Below are 20,412 nucleotides of genomic sequence, written 5' to 3'. Positions count from 1 at the left end.
TCCTCCTGGTCCTGCATCTCCAGAAGGGTGGGTAGTGGCTCCGGCCCTAACGGGACACTCCAACTCAGACTGGACTTGGTCCCCTTCCTTTGCAGGTCCTCCTCTGTCAGGATCCACCTGTGGGCTTTTCCAGTCTTTCTTGGGTATTGCTCAGTCCTTTTACAAAGTATACCTGTGGATTGGGGGAAAAACCAGGTACTTACCTCTTCTCTCCTGGTCCCTGGGGGGCACTCTGGTATTTACCTTTTGGGGTTCCTAGGTCCTCTAGCTCCCCTCTACAGGTTCAACTTCCTCAGGTGGGGGATTGCCTCCTGCATTCCATTTACTTATTACATGGTTTTGGTGTCCTCTTAGAGTCCCCATTATTTTCTGTAATTTTCACATTTCTCTATTGCTTTCTATGCCAATTCCTGACTTCTAATGTGTATATAATAGAGTGCTTACTCACTTTCCAGTGGAGTATTGCCTATACAGTATTTTAGTATTTGTGTTATCATAATAAAGTACCTTTATGTTTCTAACTGAGTGTTTTCTTTCATGTGTGTAAGTGCTGTGTGACTACAGTGGTTCTGCTTGAGCTTCGCATGTCTCCTGGATAAGCCTTGGCTGCTCATCCACAGCTACCTCTATAGAGCCTGGCTTCCTAGACACTGCCTACACCTCACTAATAGGGGACACCTGGACCTGGATTAAGGTGATAACACCCTAGGTGCTCACCACACACCAGGCCAGCTTCCTATATACGTCTTTTGTTTTTCCCTCAATCATCCTTGGTAAATGTCCGATTTGGAGAAATAAGTGCCAGCCCACCTCCCCCCACCCCAAAATAAGTGCTGGTGTTCCTCACTGGCTCAAATTAAGCACTGTACAGCTGACCCCGAAGCAAGGGAGATTCTTGAGAAGCTCCAACAGGGGCTTGACGATGGGCACAACAGATTATTATTTTTCTCCACAGCAGAAGTTTTCTGCCACCTTCTGACAGACCTGGCCTTGGCTTCTGAGCTGCAGCCCACATACACCCCTCAGATCTGTTCATCAGGTTCCATTAAACCAAACCACTGTGGCTTCCTGCTGCTCACCAGGACATGTTCTACCCAGCAACAGCTCGACCCTCCTGGGGATCCCTGACCTGTGCCCTCACAACACTCTCTTTGGTGACTGCTGCCTCCCAGTTCCCCTCCCCTTCACTGGAAAGCCTGAGAGGTGACCGGCCCTGGTTCGGGAGTCTGCATACTGGGGAAGGACTACCCTGAACCTCCTCAGAGATTATAAAAGAGGCATATTTATGAGTGGGTTGCGCCATGCTTGCACCAAGCAACGTGGTATATGCGTGGCACAAACCACCATGTCATATTTTTTAAGCCGCACAAAGCCTCATTGTGTGGCTTTGAATGGCTTAAGAAATATGGAGTAAGGCATCGTCTTGCTCTGATAAGCCTTCCATGGGCATTGCGGTGGGAGTTCCCACACAACTCCCATGGATTTTTTTGCATTCCCAGATTTACAAGGACTTATAAACCTAGTATGGCTCCAAATCCTACGCCTCCCTCATTTGTTCCTTTTTCTATGTGTGGTGCATTCTGCAACAGACACAGAAAGAGGAAAATGCCTCTGAGGATTGTTTCCTGCATGCAACGGAGGCACCTTTGCACCATGGTTGAAGGGGTCCTGCATTGGCGCGAGGCAGCCAAAAGGACGCCAGCACAGGGGGAAAGGGCAGGAATGCGGTGTATTGGATAAATCAGTGCATTTCTGTCCTGTCTCTGTGACGCAGGGCAGCACAGCAAGGTGACTTGCTGCTCGGCCCTGCGCACCAAACACATAAACATGCCCCTGAGTTAAGGAGCAGAGAGTAAACCTGAAATCCTGCTCCTGCTTGGGAGATGGGAGAGGTGCTCATTGACTCTCTTGATGAATTTAGCACAGTACCATGTACACGCCCTAACACTCTATGTTTTTATTTCAGCACTGAAATGCGCAAAGACGGTTTTGGTTTCTCTGGAAGTCTTACTATAGCCAGCCCACCTTGGGCTGTGAATACAACTCTTGTTGGACTTGGCCTTTGTTTATCTGAGTTCCAAACCTGCCACTACCCCCAGGATCTGCCTCAAATGTCCACACAAAGAGCCACTCCTCCTGACTCCAACGTGCCAAGGGCAAAGACAACAGTAGTAAACAACCCCACCCTCCAAGGATAGTGCTGAGTGACTATCAACTGCCCCAAGATATCCCTCACAGACCAGCACTTGCGAAGCATTGTTGCAGGCAAGTAACATTTGTGTGTGCTCTGTTCACACAGTTTATGCATGCGTGTAGGCATTAGTGTTCAGAAGCACTAAACCGTAGGTTGAGTTCGGTGTAGATCGTCTTGCAAAACAGATTTCTTGAACACGTACATGGAAAGAAAGCAGAGACACTGCATCCTCACAGGCATCTCTTTATTGGTGTTCGGTTCTGCAGGAAGCGCTGATCTGGTCAACGGTGCAATCCCACAAAAGAGACTTCTGCCCCTTTGCCCAGTGTGCTTCTTGGCAGTGACCCTCCACCATATGGGTCTGTGGTTCTGGGCAGACCAGCTGACCCGGGTTTCAGTCTACATGGAGATGGGACAACGCTAATGAATAACAGTACTTAGGTGACTACGGTGTTCCTACAACCAACTAACACCAAAATCTACTGGCAACAGAATCCAATACTAGGTCTTGCTCATAACCGAATCTAACACCAGCATCTGACGGGACCCAAGCCAGTCCGGTAGAATTAGAAGACAGGGAATTATGTTCCTGGGAGAGGGAGAGCAGCTCATGCTTCGTTCAGTTCTCTGGCCTCAGCTAATCCGGAGATGCCTTCACCATCCCAGGTCTGGCTGATGTTGCTCGGGCTCCTGTTGAGGTGACGCTGTCTGCCATGCTTGAGATGAACGAGACCTGCTTGAAGTGCCTGTTTGAGAATGCCGGAAGGATGAGAAGATGAGGCTTGGCTAGTATTTGAAGAGTGAGGCCCGCCGCACTCCTTCTATCCCACGGGCGAAGAGGTTCACCAGCTGGCAGTGCACTCTGAAAGAGAGGAGACAAAGGGGTTGACAATCTGTAAAGCATGTAGTGCACCATGACACTCTTACAAGCCTCCTGCCTTCAGTTTCTCCTGAAAGCACCTGGGTGGGGTTCCCCTATCCCCACACTGGAAATGTTTTAAAGACTTGTCTCAGTATTGTACACAATCATCAAGAGCCCACAGTGGAAATGGCCCAGGTGGGGTTTTCCAACTCAGTGTGTTTTTATCTAACCCCTGCCATGCAAGAGACATTACCACATGTGCGCCTGTACCCGTAGTCTCATTGCCCAGGCCCTGCTGCACATACCTCTGCGTAATAGACAGTCATTTTAAGATGACTGCGGCGGCCCCATATTATTCGGGAAACTCCCGTGGCCTTGGGTGTTGACCTGGCACTGATCATTTCAGCTGGAAGCCTGACACATATGTTGAGTTTATCTGACAGAGAAATCTAGCTGCAGAGCCCTTACCTTTGAATTTTCCAGGGTTCATACTGGATCCGGAAGATTTTTGAATGAGCAGTACCCCTGCGTGCTAGTAGATGGCTTCAATCGGCTCTGCACATCATCAGCTGCGCCGGAAGTGACATCCGCGTCACCTATATAGGCACCACCTCGACCTGCTGATGCCAGTTATTTTCTCAACAGTTAGCACTGATCCAGAGAAGAGCCACCCCTCTGTTTTTGACAGGGTTTTTTCAATGTTTTGTTGACTTCTTTTTAAAGGAATCCTTCCTCCTGGTAGTGTCGACGATGTCTTAGAGGAAGATGGGTTTTAAACCTGTCGTCGTGCCATGTTGGTTACAGACCCACACCTCGTGGTGTCTTAATTTGCAACCCCAACTCCAAGTCATGCTCTGAATGCCGGGCTATGGCACTGAAGACTATGAAGGAGTGGTTTGTGAAGCTGCTACATGCCCTGCAAACAGCACTGCATTGATCTCTGTCCCGGTCTAGTGGAAGGTCACAGACCACTCCAAAAGCCCCAAGTCCTCTTCATCCCACTCCAAGTCATCGGGACACTCTGGAAAGAGGCAAAAGAAGTTTCAACTCCTCCTCATCCATTGGCCAACGCGACGACGGAACAGCGGCGTTCAAGTCACAGTTCTTTGGAGCCGTTTCCAGGACCAACTCCACGCCTCCCCGCTTTTCTGATAGACAGTGTGACCCCTGCTCAAGTAAAGGATTCTACAAGGCTATGTGCTGCATATTTGAGATGGCCGACCCCTCCAGAGCTCCTTTTGATCCCGATGGGCCCCCACGGATCCAATGACAGACCTGACCAGCGTTGGTCGTGCCACTGCAACCTTCCCTGATGCTGATGCTCCCGGCGCCAGCCCCATTTGGATTCCTGAATCCGACACAGAGCTGGAACAGTCGATCAACACTGATTATGGGGCTAACAGGACGCTTGTGTTCTAGGTTGGGGCTGGAGCCTTATTCTGAAGGGCAAAGCCTCGGGGAAGAATGGGAGGGGTCACTGGACCCTTTAGAATACCAGTTAGAAGCACAGGGAAGCATGGACTGGTGTGAGGAACTGGGTGATGCCAGCATACTGGACACATCTCCTGATGTCGGTATGCTACGGAGCAGGGAGCGACATATGCTATGGTGGTGAAGAGGGGAGCTAAGATCCTGGTTCTTGAGTTGCCTCCTGTGGCGGGCAAGACTATCATCTTGTCAGAAGTGCTACAGCCGGGAACTTCCTCTTCAGAACCCCTGCTCCCTTGCAATGAAGCATTAACAGATGTCTTACTGGGAACCTGGTCCAAACCCAGTACAGGGGCTCCTGTGAGGAGGACAATTGCCCATCGCCCTCAACTGGGGACCCAAACTTCCTCCCCCAACACCCCATCCCTGAGAGCTTGGCGGTTCAAGCTGCTACATCCCTTGCACATGCCTGGACAGAGAATCCAAGAGACTGGCTAGCTTGGGAGAGATGTTTTCTTCCACCAGCCTTGCACTGTGGTTAGTGAACACCGCATGCCTATTGGGCCGCTACTCCCACACTCTGTGGGACACGGCTGTGCAAGTACTGCCACAGGTCATGGAGGAGGCCTGGGCTGTTTTCTTTCAAGCAATCAGTGATGGGAGAGACACAGCAAAGTCCACCATTAGGTGTGGTTTGGACACGACCAACTTACTGGGCAGAGTGGTTTTATCGGCAGTGGCGCAGAGACATCACACCTGGCTGAGAATATCTGGCTTTTCAGGGGATGTCCAGGCTGCCCTCATGGACATGCCCTTTGATGGCAACCATCTCTTCAAAGACCAGGCAGGCTCTGTGCTGGAGTACTTTAAGGACCCGCAGTTTACTGCCAAGTCCTTGGGCCTTTCTGCTGCCCCATGTCCCTAATCTGTCTATTGCTCCTTCCAAGGCTACAAAAGGGGCATTCAACTGTGCCAACCCTACTCCAACCACCGTCCTGCACATGCTTCCCAGCCTATGCGTGGGTGTAGTTCATACTGACACGTTGGGCAGGTAGCCAGAGGTCTACTACAACCACCAAACCCCCTGGCAGCCGCAGCCCCTAAGCCCTCTTAATCCTGCCCTACAAGATCATGAGCATCCAGTTGGTGGCAGAATCCGCCATCATTTCCACCACTGGCAGTCCATTAAATCAGACCGGTGGGTCCCACAGATCACTCGGAAGGGCTGCTCCCTCCCCTGGGAGTCGGTTCCTCCCCATATATCTCCATCTCATGAACGGCCGGCAGAGAATAACTTGTTGCTCCACCAGGAAGATGCGGCCCTCTTGGCCAAGGGGGCCATGGAGAGGGTTACTAAAAAGGACAAGGGTATTCATCCTGTCCTAGATCTACAAACCCTCAACCTCTTCCTCAAAACAGAGGAGTTCAGGATGCTCACATTGGCTCAGGTATCGTCTGTTCTGCACCTAGGATGCTGGATGGTTGTGTTGGACTTGCTGGACTCATATTTCCACATTCCTGTCTTGCCTGCCCGTCGGCGTTACCTGCGGCCTACAGTAGGTCACGAGCACTTTCAATTCACTGTGCTACCTTTTGTCCTTACTAGTGCCTCTTGCATGTTCACCAAAGTGATGGCGGAGGTCACAGCTCACCTGTGGGTATCAGGTGTGCCAGTCTTCACCTATCTCGATGATTGGCTGTTAAAGGCGACTCGCCCCTGCCTGTCATTTCCCATCTACAGACTACTGCAAACCTCTCACAATCAATTAGGTTCACTATCAACGTGCCTAAGTCACACCTGACTCCCTCTCAGAAGCTCCCTTTCATCCGAGTTGTTCTGAATACAGTGCAGTTTTGGGCCCATCCTCCCAAGTAGCGAGTCGAGGATATTCAGGCTATGATTCTGAAGTTTCAGCCTCTATCCTGGGTTTCGGTGTGAGACTGACTCTGGCATAAGCAGACTCTGCAGTGGGACCTGAAGTTCCAGAGGGAGCAGTATCAGGGGAATCTTTTTGACATGGTCCAGATCTTGGAGGAAACAGCAAAGGACCTGTAGTGGAGGCTAACGAACCGTGATTGGATGAGATGAAGACCCCTCTCCCTACCCCAACTAGATCTCACAGTAGGGACAGATAGTCACTCCTGGGATGTGAGGGTCACTTGGGAGAGGTGAAGGTCAGTGGACTCTGCTCTCCAGGGGGAATCTGCACTCCACATTAACATGCTGGAGCTCCATGCGACCCGACTGCCACTGAAGGCCTTCTTACCTTCCATCAAGGGAAGACTAGTGCAGGTGTTCACGGACAACACCACTGTCATGTCGCACTGCAACAAGCTGGGCGGGTGGGGTCATGGGCCCTCTGTCAAGAGGCCCTGTGTAAGAAAGCACCCTTTTTGACATGGTCAGACCCCACTTTTTGCCTGGTTTCTGAAGTGGCCTTGACAGTTAGTGTACTGGGTCCCTGTTAGCAAGGTCCCCAGTGCCCGATCTCTTTCCCAAAAACTGCACAATTGTTTTCTAGTAAATGGTACCCCTGGTGCCTGGGGTACTAAGGAAGGTCTCTGAGGGCTACAGCACCAATGGTGCCACCCCCAGGGACCCCTCACCAAACCCACACATTACTGCCCTTGAAGACTGCATGTGTTGGTGCAGGCTAAATTGAAAACATGACCTGTCACGCACCCCTGTGTTCCAGGCCCCCTATTGCTGCATGTGCCAGGTGTGCCACCCCTAAGGCAGGGTGCATCCAGGCACATGGAAGGGCATATATGCATGAGCAGATATGCCCCTGCTACGTCTCTGTTGATTCTGAGACACAGTAAGTGCACAGGAAAGCCATTTTAAATGCATGTACTGGACACTGGTTGTTACGTGTTCCCCAGCTACATGATGGCTTCTCTTAATCCTGGGATGTTTGGTATCAAACATCTCAGAATAATAAACCCTCACTGACCCCCAGTAATAGATTTATTAATAAATGCACACAGATGGCACCTTAGAGATGCCCCCTGAAAACCTACCAACTACTAGTGTGTTGACTGACTGGCCCTGACCAGTTCAGCCATAACAGACGTGTTTCTGGCCACCCAAGGTAAGAGCCAGGGCTCTCGAGGGCCGGAGACAAAAGCCTGCACTGGGCAGAGGTGTGACCCTCCTCGCCTAGACAGGATGGACATTCCAGGGTGGGAAGCTTCAAAAGCCTTGCTGCCTTTGTAATGCCACCCCAGTCTCCCCAAATGGCGGAGATGACCAATTCCCCTTCCTTACGCCACTTTTAGTGGCAGCACAGGCAGGAAAATTAATTTAATTAGGAGGAGTGCCCACTTCATGTCAGTCCCACCCCTAAGGTGGACGAGCTGAAGTGGACACTACTTTTCTAATTCCTTTATCCTGCTGGGAAGGAATTAAGCCACTAGGGTTAGGGATTGGCCCACTTCCCAGCGGAAGTGGTCATAAGAAGGGTGTCATTGCCCTAAAGGTAGTCAGCCCATTGACTACCGCCTGGCACTCCCCGTAGCACCCCTAAATTGAGCAATTAGGTGGCACCCCTGAACCCTAGACCTCAGATTTCGACAACCAAAGAAGAGTTGCATCTACAGATGAGGGAAAGAAGACGCAGCTGACCAAGCCAGGCTGCCTGCTGACCTCAAAGGACCCTGCACAAGAAGCCAACTCATCCAGTGTTTAATAAAGATTGAAGTTTCCCGTAGGCAGCGGACCTACCCTGCAAGAAGAAATTCCAAGGAAAAGACTCCTCAGCTGCTGGAACCATAGAAACCCGACACCTGAAATTACCACTGCACCCGACATCCAGGACCCAAGGTGCAGCCAACCAACGGTGCCAACACGGTTCCCCAGCTGCCCAGAGACTGAGTCCAGTATGGTCTCACTCATCTTGGACTTACCCAAGACGCCTGTAACCTCTGCAAGCCTGCCCCCTCTCCCACAGCCTGGTGGTGAGAGAAAATCCGACACAGCCAGCAACCACTGTACCTGTCGCCCCTGACCACATCCGAAGTGGGTTACTGGTTCCAACGATGTCCCCCGGCTCCTCTGAGCTCTAGTCCACCCTGGGTCCACCGCTGCCGGACTCCCTGATGACGCCTACAGCCTCAACACACAGGACCCCTCACCGCGAGTGCTCCCGGTTGAGGAAACCAGATTCCTCGAGACACCTCTGCATCTGTCGCCCCTGGGCACCAGAGAAGAGGATCAAAGATGCACCCACCTCCCTGAGCACCCAAAGTCTACTACCTACCTGCTTGTTGTCTCCGACTGGATTCCCAGCCAGAGCCTGCAGCCTATTCGTCATGATGTCCAACTCCCATTAAGAACCATTGGGCACCCAATGCCTTACTGCACCTCTGCACCTGGCCACCCGTGTGGCCTGTTGGTGGTTCTGATCAGTGGACAGTACTCACCTTTGCTGCCTGAACTTGACCTCATAAGTTGTTGTTAACACTGTGTTTGCTGAACATTGTTTTTCCTCCGCAGGATAACACTGAGGGAACTCTGAAAAGTGCACTAAGTATTGATTTGTGATACTGCAAAGTATTCATGCCTAAAAGTCTGCTTACTGGATTACGAAGTTCGTGGGTTTGAAACATGTATAAAAAGAATTGTTATTTTTCTAAACTGGTCTTGGATTTAGTCTGTGTGTGTGTCTCACATTTATTGCCTCTGTGAGAACAACAAATGCTCCGACAAGCCTAACTGCTCGCCCACACTACCACAAAATAGAGCATTTGTCTCATCTACTTTTGCCTCTGCAAAACCAACCGGGGATACTTTGGACTCTCTGCAGAGTGTACTTCATTTTAGTGCACAATATAGAGAGCCAGCTTCCTACACCCTGCTTCTCTGGGTATGGTTGGAACAGCAGGGCATAGCCCTGGTGGTTCAACCTCTGGCAGGTTCCCTGAACGCCAGAGTGGACAAACTCAGCCATCGATGCCTAGCGGATCACGACTGGTGTCTCCACTCAGAGGTGGCGTAAGGTCTCTTGCAGCAGTGAGGAGAGCCATGGCTAGATCTGTTCGCCTCCACCAAGAATGCACATTGTCAGCAGTCCTGTGCACTGGAGTTTCCAAGGCAGCTCTCGCTCTGAGACGCTTTTCATCTTGAGTTCAGCTCTTGCCTCCTGTACACCTGCCTATACCACTCTTGCCCAGAGTTCTCAAGAAGATCAGGAACGACCGGGCCCAAGTCATCATTGTGGCTCCAGGCTGGCCACGGACAGTCTGGTATCCTGAGCTTCTGCCCTCGAGCATTGCTCCTCTGCCCAGGCTGCCCCTTCATGGGGGATCTTCTGTTGCAGCAGCAGGGGAGGGTCCTCATGCTTATCATAGCCTTTGCTTAAACCTTCCTCTATTAATCAGCTTTCCATAAAATAATTTTGAAACAGATGGGCCTTATCAAAATGAGGAAACTTTCCTTGCAGGTTTAGGCAAAGGCAATGACAAGTAGGAGCAGATTAATGATGTTCACATCTGCTTGCCCTTCTAGTGATGTAAAACTTGATGAGATGTGACTCCATAACAAACAGAAGGAGAAGGTGATTCTCTTAATACGGTAGGTAAAATGGGAGATAATTGTGTGTGTTGAATAAAGGAGGTCACCTGTGAATTTGAGAGGACTGTTTTTATTTTTATGTTTATTTTCTTTTGGACTGTGTAAACACATTTTGAATATGTGCTGTATGTTAGTTGATCCAGGGTTATGCACAAAGAAAGGTATGAGAGAACACATCCAGATTAGAAAAGGTGTGAAAGTTGTTATATCAAAGAAATTAAACTAATTATCAATGTGACTTCTGTATATATGTCTTCACCATAGGAGCAGTTGGGCACCACAAGTATAGAGCTTGTGATGTAATCGCGTAGATTGAGAAGTCCAGGAAGGTAAAACCCATATCTGGGCACTTTGGGATCTGTAGATTCTTTGGTCCTGAAGAAAGCCAATGACCCTTTCGGGCAAGAGTGGGCTGAATCATGTCGACCTGACCTGATATGTGTGAAGGACACGTAATTCATTTTTAAACATACCTTACCTAGCCATAATAAAAGTTGGATTGTAGCTGAGTGATATAGGCATTTTTAGATGACTTTCACTGCACATTTAGTATTTTTGTTCGCAGTTACCTAATAGTTTCCTGGAAACTACTCCCTTGGTTAGTGGAAGGAGGAGACCCCATGATGATGCTATTAGCTATGAGTACACAAGAGTAATAATTTACTTGTGGTAAAATATAGCTGGTGGGGGACTCCCAAAAGAAACTAGAGGGACTCCTTGGTGAATACTGGGACAAGTGGTTACTCTCCTGTTAATATTAAAAGATTGTTGGTTGGGAAGCTGAGTGGTAAGCTGATAATTCTACCTCTCCTGTTTGATTCTGGTGTAGTTAGCAAGTACACCTAAATCCTGGATGTCTGTCTGTGGTCTAGGAGTGGTTTTCAAGGGCCTAAGCACTTGGTTGTGCTAGGTTGTCTCAGCCTCAGATGGGATAAGTGCTGTCATCAAGGCAGATTTGGATGGATTGTGGGCAGGTCTGTTCTTGGAGCATGGATGTGTGCGACCATCTCTGCCAACACAGGAGCAGTCTTTATAAAACTGTTAATATGGGCATGTGCCTGTTTGAGGAGCATTTGGTGCTCACCGTGGTCTATCAATGATCTCTGGGTATCTCTTTACCACTGGAGGTCTTCCAGAGCCCATTGTGGGTCATTAGATGCCCCTCTGTTTCAGACCTGTCTCAGGTGGGGCGTGTGCCTGCCACAGGAGGTGTTACCATAGTCTTCCAGGACCTGTCACTGATCAGTTGACATGTCTCGCCCTCAGAAGGTGTTTGAGTGGTCTTCAAGGACCTATCCTTGGGCATCTCCCTGCCTCAGGATGCTTTAGAGTTGTCTTCTAGGACCTGAGTGGGCATTTCTCTTTTTTCAGGAGGTGTTAGAGTTGGCTTCCAGGACCTGTCTGTGGTCAGTGGGCATGTCTGTCTTTCAGGAGGTGTAGAAGTGGTCTTCCAGGACCTGTCAATGGGCAAGTCTCTACCTCAGGAGGAGTCTGAGTGAACTTCCAGGACCTGGGTGGACGTCTCTCTCTTGGGATGTGTTAAAGTGGTCTTCTAGTAGCTGTCAGTGGGTGTGTCTCTGCCACAGGAGGTGTAGAAGTGCTGTTTGAGGATCAGCCACTAGGTGTGATGATTGGAGACCGTGCAGGGCGGTGGGTACTTACCTTACGCTAATGTCTTCATACGGCAGCACTTCCCCATCGCAGTTCCAGCAGCTCTGAGTACATGAAGTTCCACAGAGTCTCGCAAAGAAACTCTTTTTACTGCCAACTCCACCCTCAACATCACTCTCCTGCCTCCTGGGCATGAATCGCAGGGTCTTCACTCGATATACATCCACGAAGGGCAGGTCGAACTGTAGTGAGAAGAGAGAGGAGCTGCTGTCAGTTCAGAGCCTGTCTAGGTATAGCTGAGAGATCAAACCTATCACCAGGGAGAGCAGAGGTCTCCATGGCCTTTCTACAGAAAGCCAATGTCTTCTGAACAGGTCTCCAGAGAACTGAGACCGCCGGCTTGGGTTCCTCTTTTTTGATTTACACCAAAGATGAGCCCGGGTCCTGCTCCTTCACTTGCCCTGTAAATCACCCAAAGCTCTCCTCCACCTGTAACATCCTGTCAGCCTCCTCAAATTAGATTTCTCCTGACATACTCTCAGAATCACCCGTGATCCTCTACCTCGGCCACACCCAATAAATTGTTCCAAGTCCACCCCTGATGAGCCTCATGGATCGCCCCAGTGCCTCCAACTCATGCACAGCCAATGGATCGCTCCAAATCACCCACCCCCAGCTATCCTCGTGAATCGCCCCAGTGCATTCCCCTCAGTCACACCCAGTGGATCGCTCTGGGTCCTGCTTCCAGACGTGCTTCATGGATTCACCCCACCTTCCTGCTTCCTGACTGCCATGAGACTCACCCCAGCTCCGCATACCTGGTCCTTCTGGTTGGTGTGTCGACTCAGGTGACGTAGGAACTGGAACATGGAGCATTTCTTCACTAGGATTAGGTCGGCAGTGCCATCAGCGAGGTGGGCTGTGGGTGACAGTCCATCGGGGCTCTTTGGACAGGCACTGGAGATGGCAGTCAGATTGACAGCAATGAAGGAGCCTTCCGCCCTCTGCCAGTCACTATCTGTGGAAAAAGAAATGATTCAAGGTATAGCCAACCAGTCAACTTAATGGTAGAGGAGATCTGCAAGGGTTCTGGAGAGGGGCCTGGGAGAGCAGGATGAGAACATCTGCTACCTCAGGTGCCAGGATAGACAGTCCACTGAAGGATAGACAGTCCACTGAAGGACAGAAACGACCATCCCCCGCAGGTGTCGATGTCCAGGACAAAGAACTAACAAAGGGAGAGAAAACAAGTCCACCCACCCCTCAGGAGTCCATGTCAAGGAGAAAGAACAAACTGGGGGACACATGTACACACTGTGCCCTCAGAAGTCCATGTCCAGTGCAGAAACGTGACCATGGGAGGCGAGGAGGATGACCTCAGTCCCTCAAAAGAAATTGGATATATAGAGCCATATTTATGACCAGGTTTGCGTTACTCTTGCACCACGTAATATGGTGCAAGAGCGACGGAATTCCTAGGGCAGATTTTTTAAGCCACGCAAGGCCACCTTAAGGTGGTCTTGTGTGGCTTCACAAATCAACTAACGTAACGCAGCAAAAATCGCTGCGTTGCGTTACTTTGCCCTGGAAAGGCATACCATGGGCGTTGTGTGGGTGTTCCCATGCAACTCTCATGGATTTTGACGCATTCCTAAATTTACTAGATGTTGTAAACCTGGGAATGAATCAAAATATTGCACCTTCCCAAGGCAGGTGTAACGAGAAGAAACAGCTTTATTTCTCCTAGGTTGTTTCCTCTATGTGTGCTGCATTCTGCATAACGCATAGAAAGAGGAGTATGCCTCACAGGATTGTTTTTGTGCAAGAAGGTGCCTCTTCCTGCACAAAAACAATCCTGCATGGAACGCAAGCACCCTTGGACCATGATACAGGACGCATGCGTCAGCGCTAGGCAGCGAAAAGGGATACAGCGCAGGGGAAAATGCAGGGCTACGCGCTATTCTTTTAAATACTGTGCATTGTTGCCCTTTCCCTGTGACGCAGCACAGCAAGATGACTCGCCGCACTGCACTCCGTCACTTTTCCATAAATACGGCCCTTGGATTAGAGCCCTGTGCAGGGTAAAGTGTTCGGCGGGCGTTGATAGAGCGCTGCGCGCCCTACGGTGCAGGTAGGTGCAGCGCTTGGTGGGATCTCTGGGCGAGGCCTGGGGTCTTACTCGGATTCTGACGCGGATGTGTCTGGTTGGCTTTGGCCTCGGCCTCCTCGCAGTCTTCCTTGAGTCTTCCTGAGGACTCTGAGCAGACGAGGCACCTAGAAGAGAAGAGGACAGCAGGTGAGAGCGCGGAGGCCACAGTCACATGAGCATCCCAGGGCCAGCGGGGCGTGGAAGGCCGGGTGCTGTCGTCTATCCAAGGACGCTGGCTGGCGAGGAGAAGGCCACCGAAGGAGGCGAGGTGACCAGGGAGGGGAGCAGTTCATCTAGGTTCCTTAGGGTAGTAATTAGCACTTCACTGTAAGTACTAAGTAGACAGTTATTAGTAATTCCTCAGAGATACCAGTGGCATCCTTGCAGTGCATGCATCTCTCTTTCATACAGAGCTTTGCAAAGTCAAAAACCTGCCTTCAAATGTTCGTTTCCTCGATGCACAGGCAAGACCTCGCGCTTCTGGCCCATCCGGCTTGTAGCAGGGTGCATTAACCTGCGACTGAAGAAGCCATGAGGTTTGCAAGGTCCAGAACCAGTGAGAACGGAGCGTTGCAGGCCTTTTATGGAAGACCGGTTCTGCACTCCTGACCTGGATCCAGAGATGATAACTTTGCTTTTAAGAATTAAATAAATGTATCGTGGGTGCCCGGAGAAGTTCAGGGGTTCTGGAGAAGATGGTGTAGTTGGTGCGCGGAAGAGGTTCAGTGGAGGCTCTGGTCACTGAGGTGGCGAATGGTTGTGTTTTGCGCTCGGGTTTATTCTATGGAGCCATTAATGGTTGCAGAGCCAGGTGTCGCCTGGCTTGCTTTACTGAGTGACTATGCTCCCGGAAGGAACGCGTTGATCCCTAGAGTAATGGGAGGAATGAGGCCTGAAAGGTCACCCAGATCTCACTGCTTCCCCTTGGGATGTGAATTTAGTTTTCACTTTATTTGTGACGTGGCTATTCTTTCTTCAAGGCAAGTACCTCAGAAATGGGCAACTTTATTGTGCGTAGTCTCTTTTAGGAGGGTCTTAGATGGTGTAACACTGGATGTGCAGCGGATATCAGTCACCCAGCGGGGTCCATTCTGATATGTGGAGAAGGACTGACCCTGCTGAGTATTTTTATCCGCCGCCTCAGGATTGCGCAAAGATGCGCCTGGTTACTCGCATGAAGGCGCACGACGAGGAAATGATGGGGTACGCCAGGCGCTGAACTACAGCTGTTGATTTCATATGTGAAGCCTTATAATGTCTTATCAAGTGCAGCATGAGTTAAAACGTCAATGAAAGAAGTAGGTGAAGATGTATCAAAGTTTGGGGCTGATTCTTCTGGGGTGCTGTGGCTAGCATGGTCTCTGGGGCAGGAGAAGAGGGTCGGGTGCTTGTGTCTTTGAAGGGTCTATTGCAGGAAAGGGGCCCGCGGGACCAGTTGGCAGTGGAGCGCGTTAAGGACTGGTAACCAGAGCCTGTGCTCTTGAATGACACGGCGATCCCTTCTAGAGAATCTTTATTTACTGAAGGTACCGAGGCCACGTTATCCGCCCCCTCTCAGTTCATTGCAGGAAAAAGCGGGATGAGAGAAAGGAAACGCGTCAGTGAGTTTAAAACGTTATTGTGTCAGTTGAAATGAAGTTGTTTTTTTGCTGGTAATACACTTTCTTGAGGAGTCGTTTACTTGTTTTTTTCTTTTGCAGACAAGAGCATGCAATGAAACAATCTCTTCACAGAGGGGAAGAGAGTAAAGATGGGGAATGAGAAGGGATGCTGTTTCGGAGGTACCCACCTGAGCATCGTTACATGGTCTGGAGTGTTCCCTGTCGAAGCTTGATGCAGCTGCATATAGTCGGGAGCTGCATGTTTGTGGCAGCAATAAAGATGTATGTCTAGTGCTAGCCTGGTGCCTTCAATGAAATCAGGATTCTGTCAACACACCACGTGCAGAATCACCACCCTGTATAGAACTCATTGCTGTGCGGGTGATTACCGCACTCGGGGTGGACCCCCTCTGCGGTGAGTGCGGGAGGGGGTAGATCCCCTGCTCCAGGCCCTGGCGGGGGCTGTACCCCGGATAAGAGGGGGTGATTACCGCACTCGGGGTGGACCCCCCTCTGCGGTGAGTGCGGGGAGGGGGTAGATCCCCTGCTCCAGGCTCTGGCGGGGGCTGTACCCCGGGTAAGAGGGGGTGATTACCGCACTCGGGGCTGGACCCCCCTCTGCGGTGAGTGCGGGGAGGGGGTAGATCCCCTGCTCCAGGCCCTGGCGGGGGCTGTACCCCGGATAAGAGGGGGTGATTACCGCACTCGGGGCTGGACCCCCTCTGCGGTGAGTGCGGGGAGGGGGTAGATCCCCTGCTCCAGGCCCTGGCGGGGGCTGTACCCCGGATAAGAGGGGGTGATTACCGCACTCGGGGCTGGACCCCCCTCTGCGGTGAGTGCGGGGAGGGGGTAGATCCCCTGCTCCAGGCCCTGGCGGGGGCTGTACCCCGGATAAGAGGGGGTGATTACCGCACTCAGGGGCGGACCCCCTCTGCGGTGAGTGCGGGGAGGGGGTAGATCCCCTGCTCCAGGCCCTGGCGGGGGCTGTACCCCGGATAAGAGGGGGTGATTACCGCACTCAGGGGTGGACCCCCCTCTGCGGTGAGTGCGGGAAGGGGGTACATCCCCTGCTCCAGGCCCTGGCGGGGGCTGCACCCCGGGTAAGAGGGGGTGATTACCGCACTCGCGGTGGACCCCCCTCTGCGGTGAGTGCGGGAGGGGGTAGATCCCCTGCTCCAGGCCCTGGCGGGGGCTGTACCCCGGGTAAGAGGGGGTGATTACCGCACTCGGGGCTGGACCCCCTCTGCGGTGAGTGCGGGGAGGGGGTAGATCCCCTGCTCCAGGCCCTGGCGGGGGCTGTACCCCGGATAAGAGGGGGTGATTACCGCACTCGGGGCTGGACCCCCCTCTGCGGTGAGTGCGGGGAGGGGGTAGATCCCCTGCTCCAGGCCCTGGCGGGGGCTGTACCCCGGATAAGAGGGGGTGATTACCGCACTCAGGGGCGGACCCCCTCTGCGGTGAGTGCGGGGAGGGGGTAGATCCCCTGCTCCAGGCCCTGGCGGGGGCTGTACCCCGGATAAGAGGGGGTGATTACCGCACTCAGGGGTGGACCCCCCTCTGCGGTGAGTGCGGGAAGGGGGTACATCCCCTGCTCCAGGCCCTGGCGGGGGCTGCACCCCGGGTAAGAGGGGGTGATTACCGCACTCGCGGTGGACCCCCCTCTGCGGTGAGTGCGGGAGGGGGTAGATCCCCTGCTCCAGGCCCTGGCGGGGGCTGCACCCCGGGTAAGAGGGGGTGATTACCGCACTCGGGGTGGACCCCCTCTGCGGTGAGTGCGGGAGGGGGCAGATCCCCTGCTCCAGGCCCTGGCGGGGGCTGTACCCCGGGTAAGAGGGGGTGATTACCGCACTCGGGGTGGACCCCCTCTGCGGTGAGTGCGGGGAGTGGTACATCCCCTGCTCCAGGCCCTGGCGGGGGCTGTACCCCGGGTAAGAGGGGGTGATTACCGCACTCGGGGCTGGACCCCCTCTGCGGTGAGTGCGGGGAGGGGGTAGATCCCCTGCTCCAGGCCCTGGCGGGGGCTGTACCCCGGATAAGAGGGGGTGATTACCGCACTCGGGGCTGGACCCCCCTCTGCGGTGAGTGCGGGGAGGGGGTAGATCCCCTGCTCCAGGCCCTGGCGGGGGCTGTACCCCGGATAAGAGGGGGTGATTACCGCACTCAGGGGCGGACCCCCTCTGCGGTGAGTGCGGGGAGGGGGTAGATCCCCTGCTCCAGGCCCTGGCGGGGGCTGTACCCCGGATAAGAGGGGGTGATTACCGCACTCAGGGGTGGACCCCACCTCTGCGGTGAGTGCGGGAAGGGGGTACATCCCCTGCTCCAGGCCCTGGCGGGGGCTGCACCCCGGGTAAGAGGGGGTGATTACCGCACTCGCGGTGGACCCCCCTCTGCGGTGAGTGCGGGAGGGGGTAGATCCCCTGCTCCAGGCCCTGGCGGGGGCTGTACCCCGGGTAAGAGGGGGTGATTACCGCACTCGGGGCTGGACCCCCTCTGCGGTGAGTGCGGGGAGGGGGTAGATCCCCTGCTCCAGGCCCTGGCGGGGGCTGTACCCCGGATAAGAGGGGGTGATTACCGCACTCGGGGCTGGACCCCCCTCTGCGGTGAGTGCGGGGAGGGGGTAGATCCCCTGCTCCAGGCTCTGGCGGGGGCTGTACCCCGGGTAAGAGGGGGTGATTACCGCACTCAGGGGCGGACCCCCTCTGCGGTGAGTGCGGGAGGGGGTAGATCCCCTGCTCCAGGCTCTGGCGGGGGCTGTACCCCGGGTAAGAGGGGGTGATTACCGCACTCGGGGCTGGACCCCCTCTGCGGTGAGTGCGGGAGGGGGTACATCCCCTGCTCCAGGCCCTGGCGGGGGCTGTACCCCGGGTAAGAGGGGGTGATTACCGCACTCGGGGCTGGACCCCCTCTGTGGTGAGTGCGGGGAGGGGGTAGATCCCCTGCTCCAGGCTCTGGCGGGGGCTGTACCCCGGGTAAGAGGGGGTGATTACCGCACTCAGGGGTGGACCCCCTCTGCGGTGAGTGCGGGAGGGGGTACATCCCCTGCTCCAGGCCCTGGCGGGGGCTGTACCCCGGATAAGAGGGGGTGATTACCGCACTTGGGGTGGACCCCCCTCTGCGGTGAGTGCGGGGAGAGGGTACATCCCCTGCTCCAGGCTCTGGCGGGGGGCTGTACCCCGGGTAAGAGGGGGTGATTACCGCACTTGGGGTGGACCCCCCTCTGCGGTGAGTGCGGGGAGGGGGTAGATCCCCTGCTCCAGGCCCTGGCGGGGGCTGTACCCCGGATAAGAGGGGGTGATTACCGCACTCAGGGGTGGACCCCCCTCTGCGGTGAGTGCGGGGAGGGGGTAGATCCCCTGCTCCAGGCCCTGGCGGGGGCTGTACCCCGGGTAAGAGGGGGTGATTACCGCACTCAGGGGCGGACCCCCTCTGCGGTGAGTGCGGGAGGGGGTAGATCCCCTGCTCCAGGCTCTGGCGGGGGCTGTACCCCGGGTAAGAGGGGGTGATTACCGCACTCAGGGGTGGACCCCCTCTGCGGTGAGTGCGGGAGGGGGTACATCCCCTGCTCCAGGCCCTGGCGGGGGCTGTACCCCGGATAAGAGGGGGTGATTACCGCACTTGGGGTGGACCCCCCTCTGCGGTGAGTGCGGGGAGAGGGTACATCCCCTGCTCCAGGCTCTGGCGGGGGGCTGTACCCCGGGTAAGAGGGGGTGATTACCGCACTTGGGGTGGACCCCCCTCTGCGGTGAGTGCGGGGAGGGGGTAGATCCCCTGCTCCAGGCCCTGGCGGGGGCTGTACCCCGGATAAGAGGGGGTGATTACCGCACTCAGGGGTGGACCCCCCTCTGCGGTGAGTGCGGGGAGGGGGTAGATTCCCTGCTCCAGGCCCTGGCGGGGGCTGTACCCCGGGTAAGAGGGGGTGATTACCGCACTCAGGGGCGGACCCCCTCTGCGGTGAGTGCGGGAGGGGGTAGATCCCCTGCTCCAGGCTCTGGCGGGGGCTGTACCCCGGGTAAGAGGGGGTGATTACCGCACTCGGGGCTGGACCCCCTCTGCGGTGAGTGCGGGAGGGGGTACATCCCCTGCTCCAGGCCCTGGCGGGGGCTGTACCCCGGATAAGAGGGGGTGATTACCGCACTCGGGGCTGGACCCCCCTCTGCGGTGAGTGCGGGGAGAGGGTACATCCCCTGCTCCAGGCTCTGGCGGGGGCTGTACCCCGGGTAAGAGGGGGTGATTACCGCACTCAGGGGTGGACCCCCTCTGCGGTGAGTGCGGGAGGGGGTACATCCCCTGCTCCAGGCCCTGGCGGGGGCTGTACCCCGGATAAGAGGGGGTGATTACCGCACTTGGGGTGGACCCCCCTCTGCGGTGAGTGCGGGGAGAGGGTACATCCCCTGCTCCAGGCTCTGGCGGGGGGCTGTACCCCGGATAAGAGGGGGTGATTACCGCACTCAGGGGTGGACCCCCCTCTGCGGTGAGTGCGGGGAGGGGGTAGATCCCCTGCTCCAGGCCCTGGCGGGGGCTGTACCCCGGGTAAGAGGGGGTGATTACCGCACTCAGGGGCGGACCCCCTCTGCGGTGAGTGCGGGAGGGGGTAGATCCCCTGCTCCAGGCTCTGGCGGGGGCTGTACCCCGGGTAAGAGGGGGTGATTACCGCACTCGGGGCTGGACCCCCTCTGCGGTGAGTGCGGGAGGGGGTACATCCCCTGCTCCAGGCCCTGGCGGGGGCTGTACCCCGGGTAAGAGGGGGTGATTACCGCACTCGGGGCTGGACCCCCTCTGCGGTGAGTGCGGGGAGAGGGTACATCCCCTGCTCCAGGCTCTTGCGGGGGCTGTACCCCGGGTAAGAGGGGGTGATTACCGCACTCAGGGGTGGACCCCCTCTGCGGTGAGTGCGGGGAGGGGGTACATCCCCTGCTCCAGGCCCTGGTGGGGGCTGTACCCCGGGTAAGAGGGGGTGATTACCGCACTCAGGGGTGGACCCCCTCTGCGGTGAGT

The 20,412-nt window shown here is 54.6% G+C and overlaps 1 protein-coding gene across 2 annotated transcripts in view; it reads right to left on the bottom strand.

Annotated features, from left to right (window-relative positions):
* Positions 1–2,420: 2,420 nt before the first annotated feature.
* LOC138260858 (ceramide kinase-like) overlaps positions 2,421–20,412 on the bottom strand; it is a 179,193-nt gene continuing 161,201 nt past the window's right edge. Inside the window, exons 10-13 of one of the 2 annotated variants that reach the window (XM_069209279.1) lie at positions 13,847–13,941; positions 12,486–12,685; positions 11,719–11,909; positions 2,421–3,056 (exon numbers count right to left, since the gene is read on the bottom strand). In XM_069209279.1, the coding sequence (XP_069065380.1) occupies positions 2,981–3,056; positions 11,719–11,909; positions 12,486–12,685; positions 13,847–13,941 (562 nt within the window). In that variant the 3' untranslated portion in view covers positions 2,421–2,980. The remainder of the gene's footprint in view (positions 3,057–11,718; positions 11,910–12,485; positions 12,686–13,846; positions 13,942–20,412) is intronic. The other variant, XM_069209280.1, reaches the window with a different exon arrangement.

Source organism: Pleurodeles waltl, chromosome 10 (genome assembly GCF_031143425.1).
Source record: "Pleurodeles waltl isolate 20211129_DDA chromosome 10, aPleWal1.hap1.20221129, whole genome shotgun sequence".
Classification (NCBI taxonomy): domain Eukaryota; kingdom Metazoa; phylum Chordata; class Amphibia; order Caudata; family Salamandridae; genus Pleurodeles; species Pleurodeles waltl.
The sequence above is the reverse complement of the archived record's forward strand: the minus strand, read 5'-3'. Positions and strand labels throughout refer to the sequence as shown.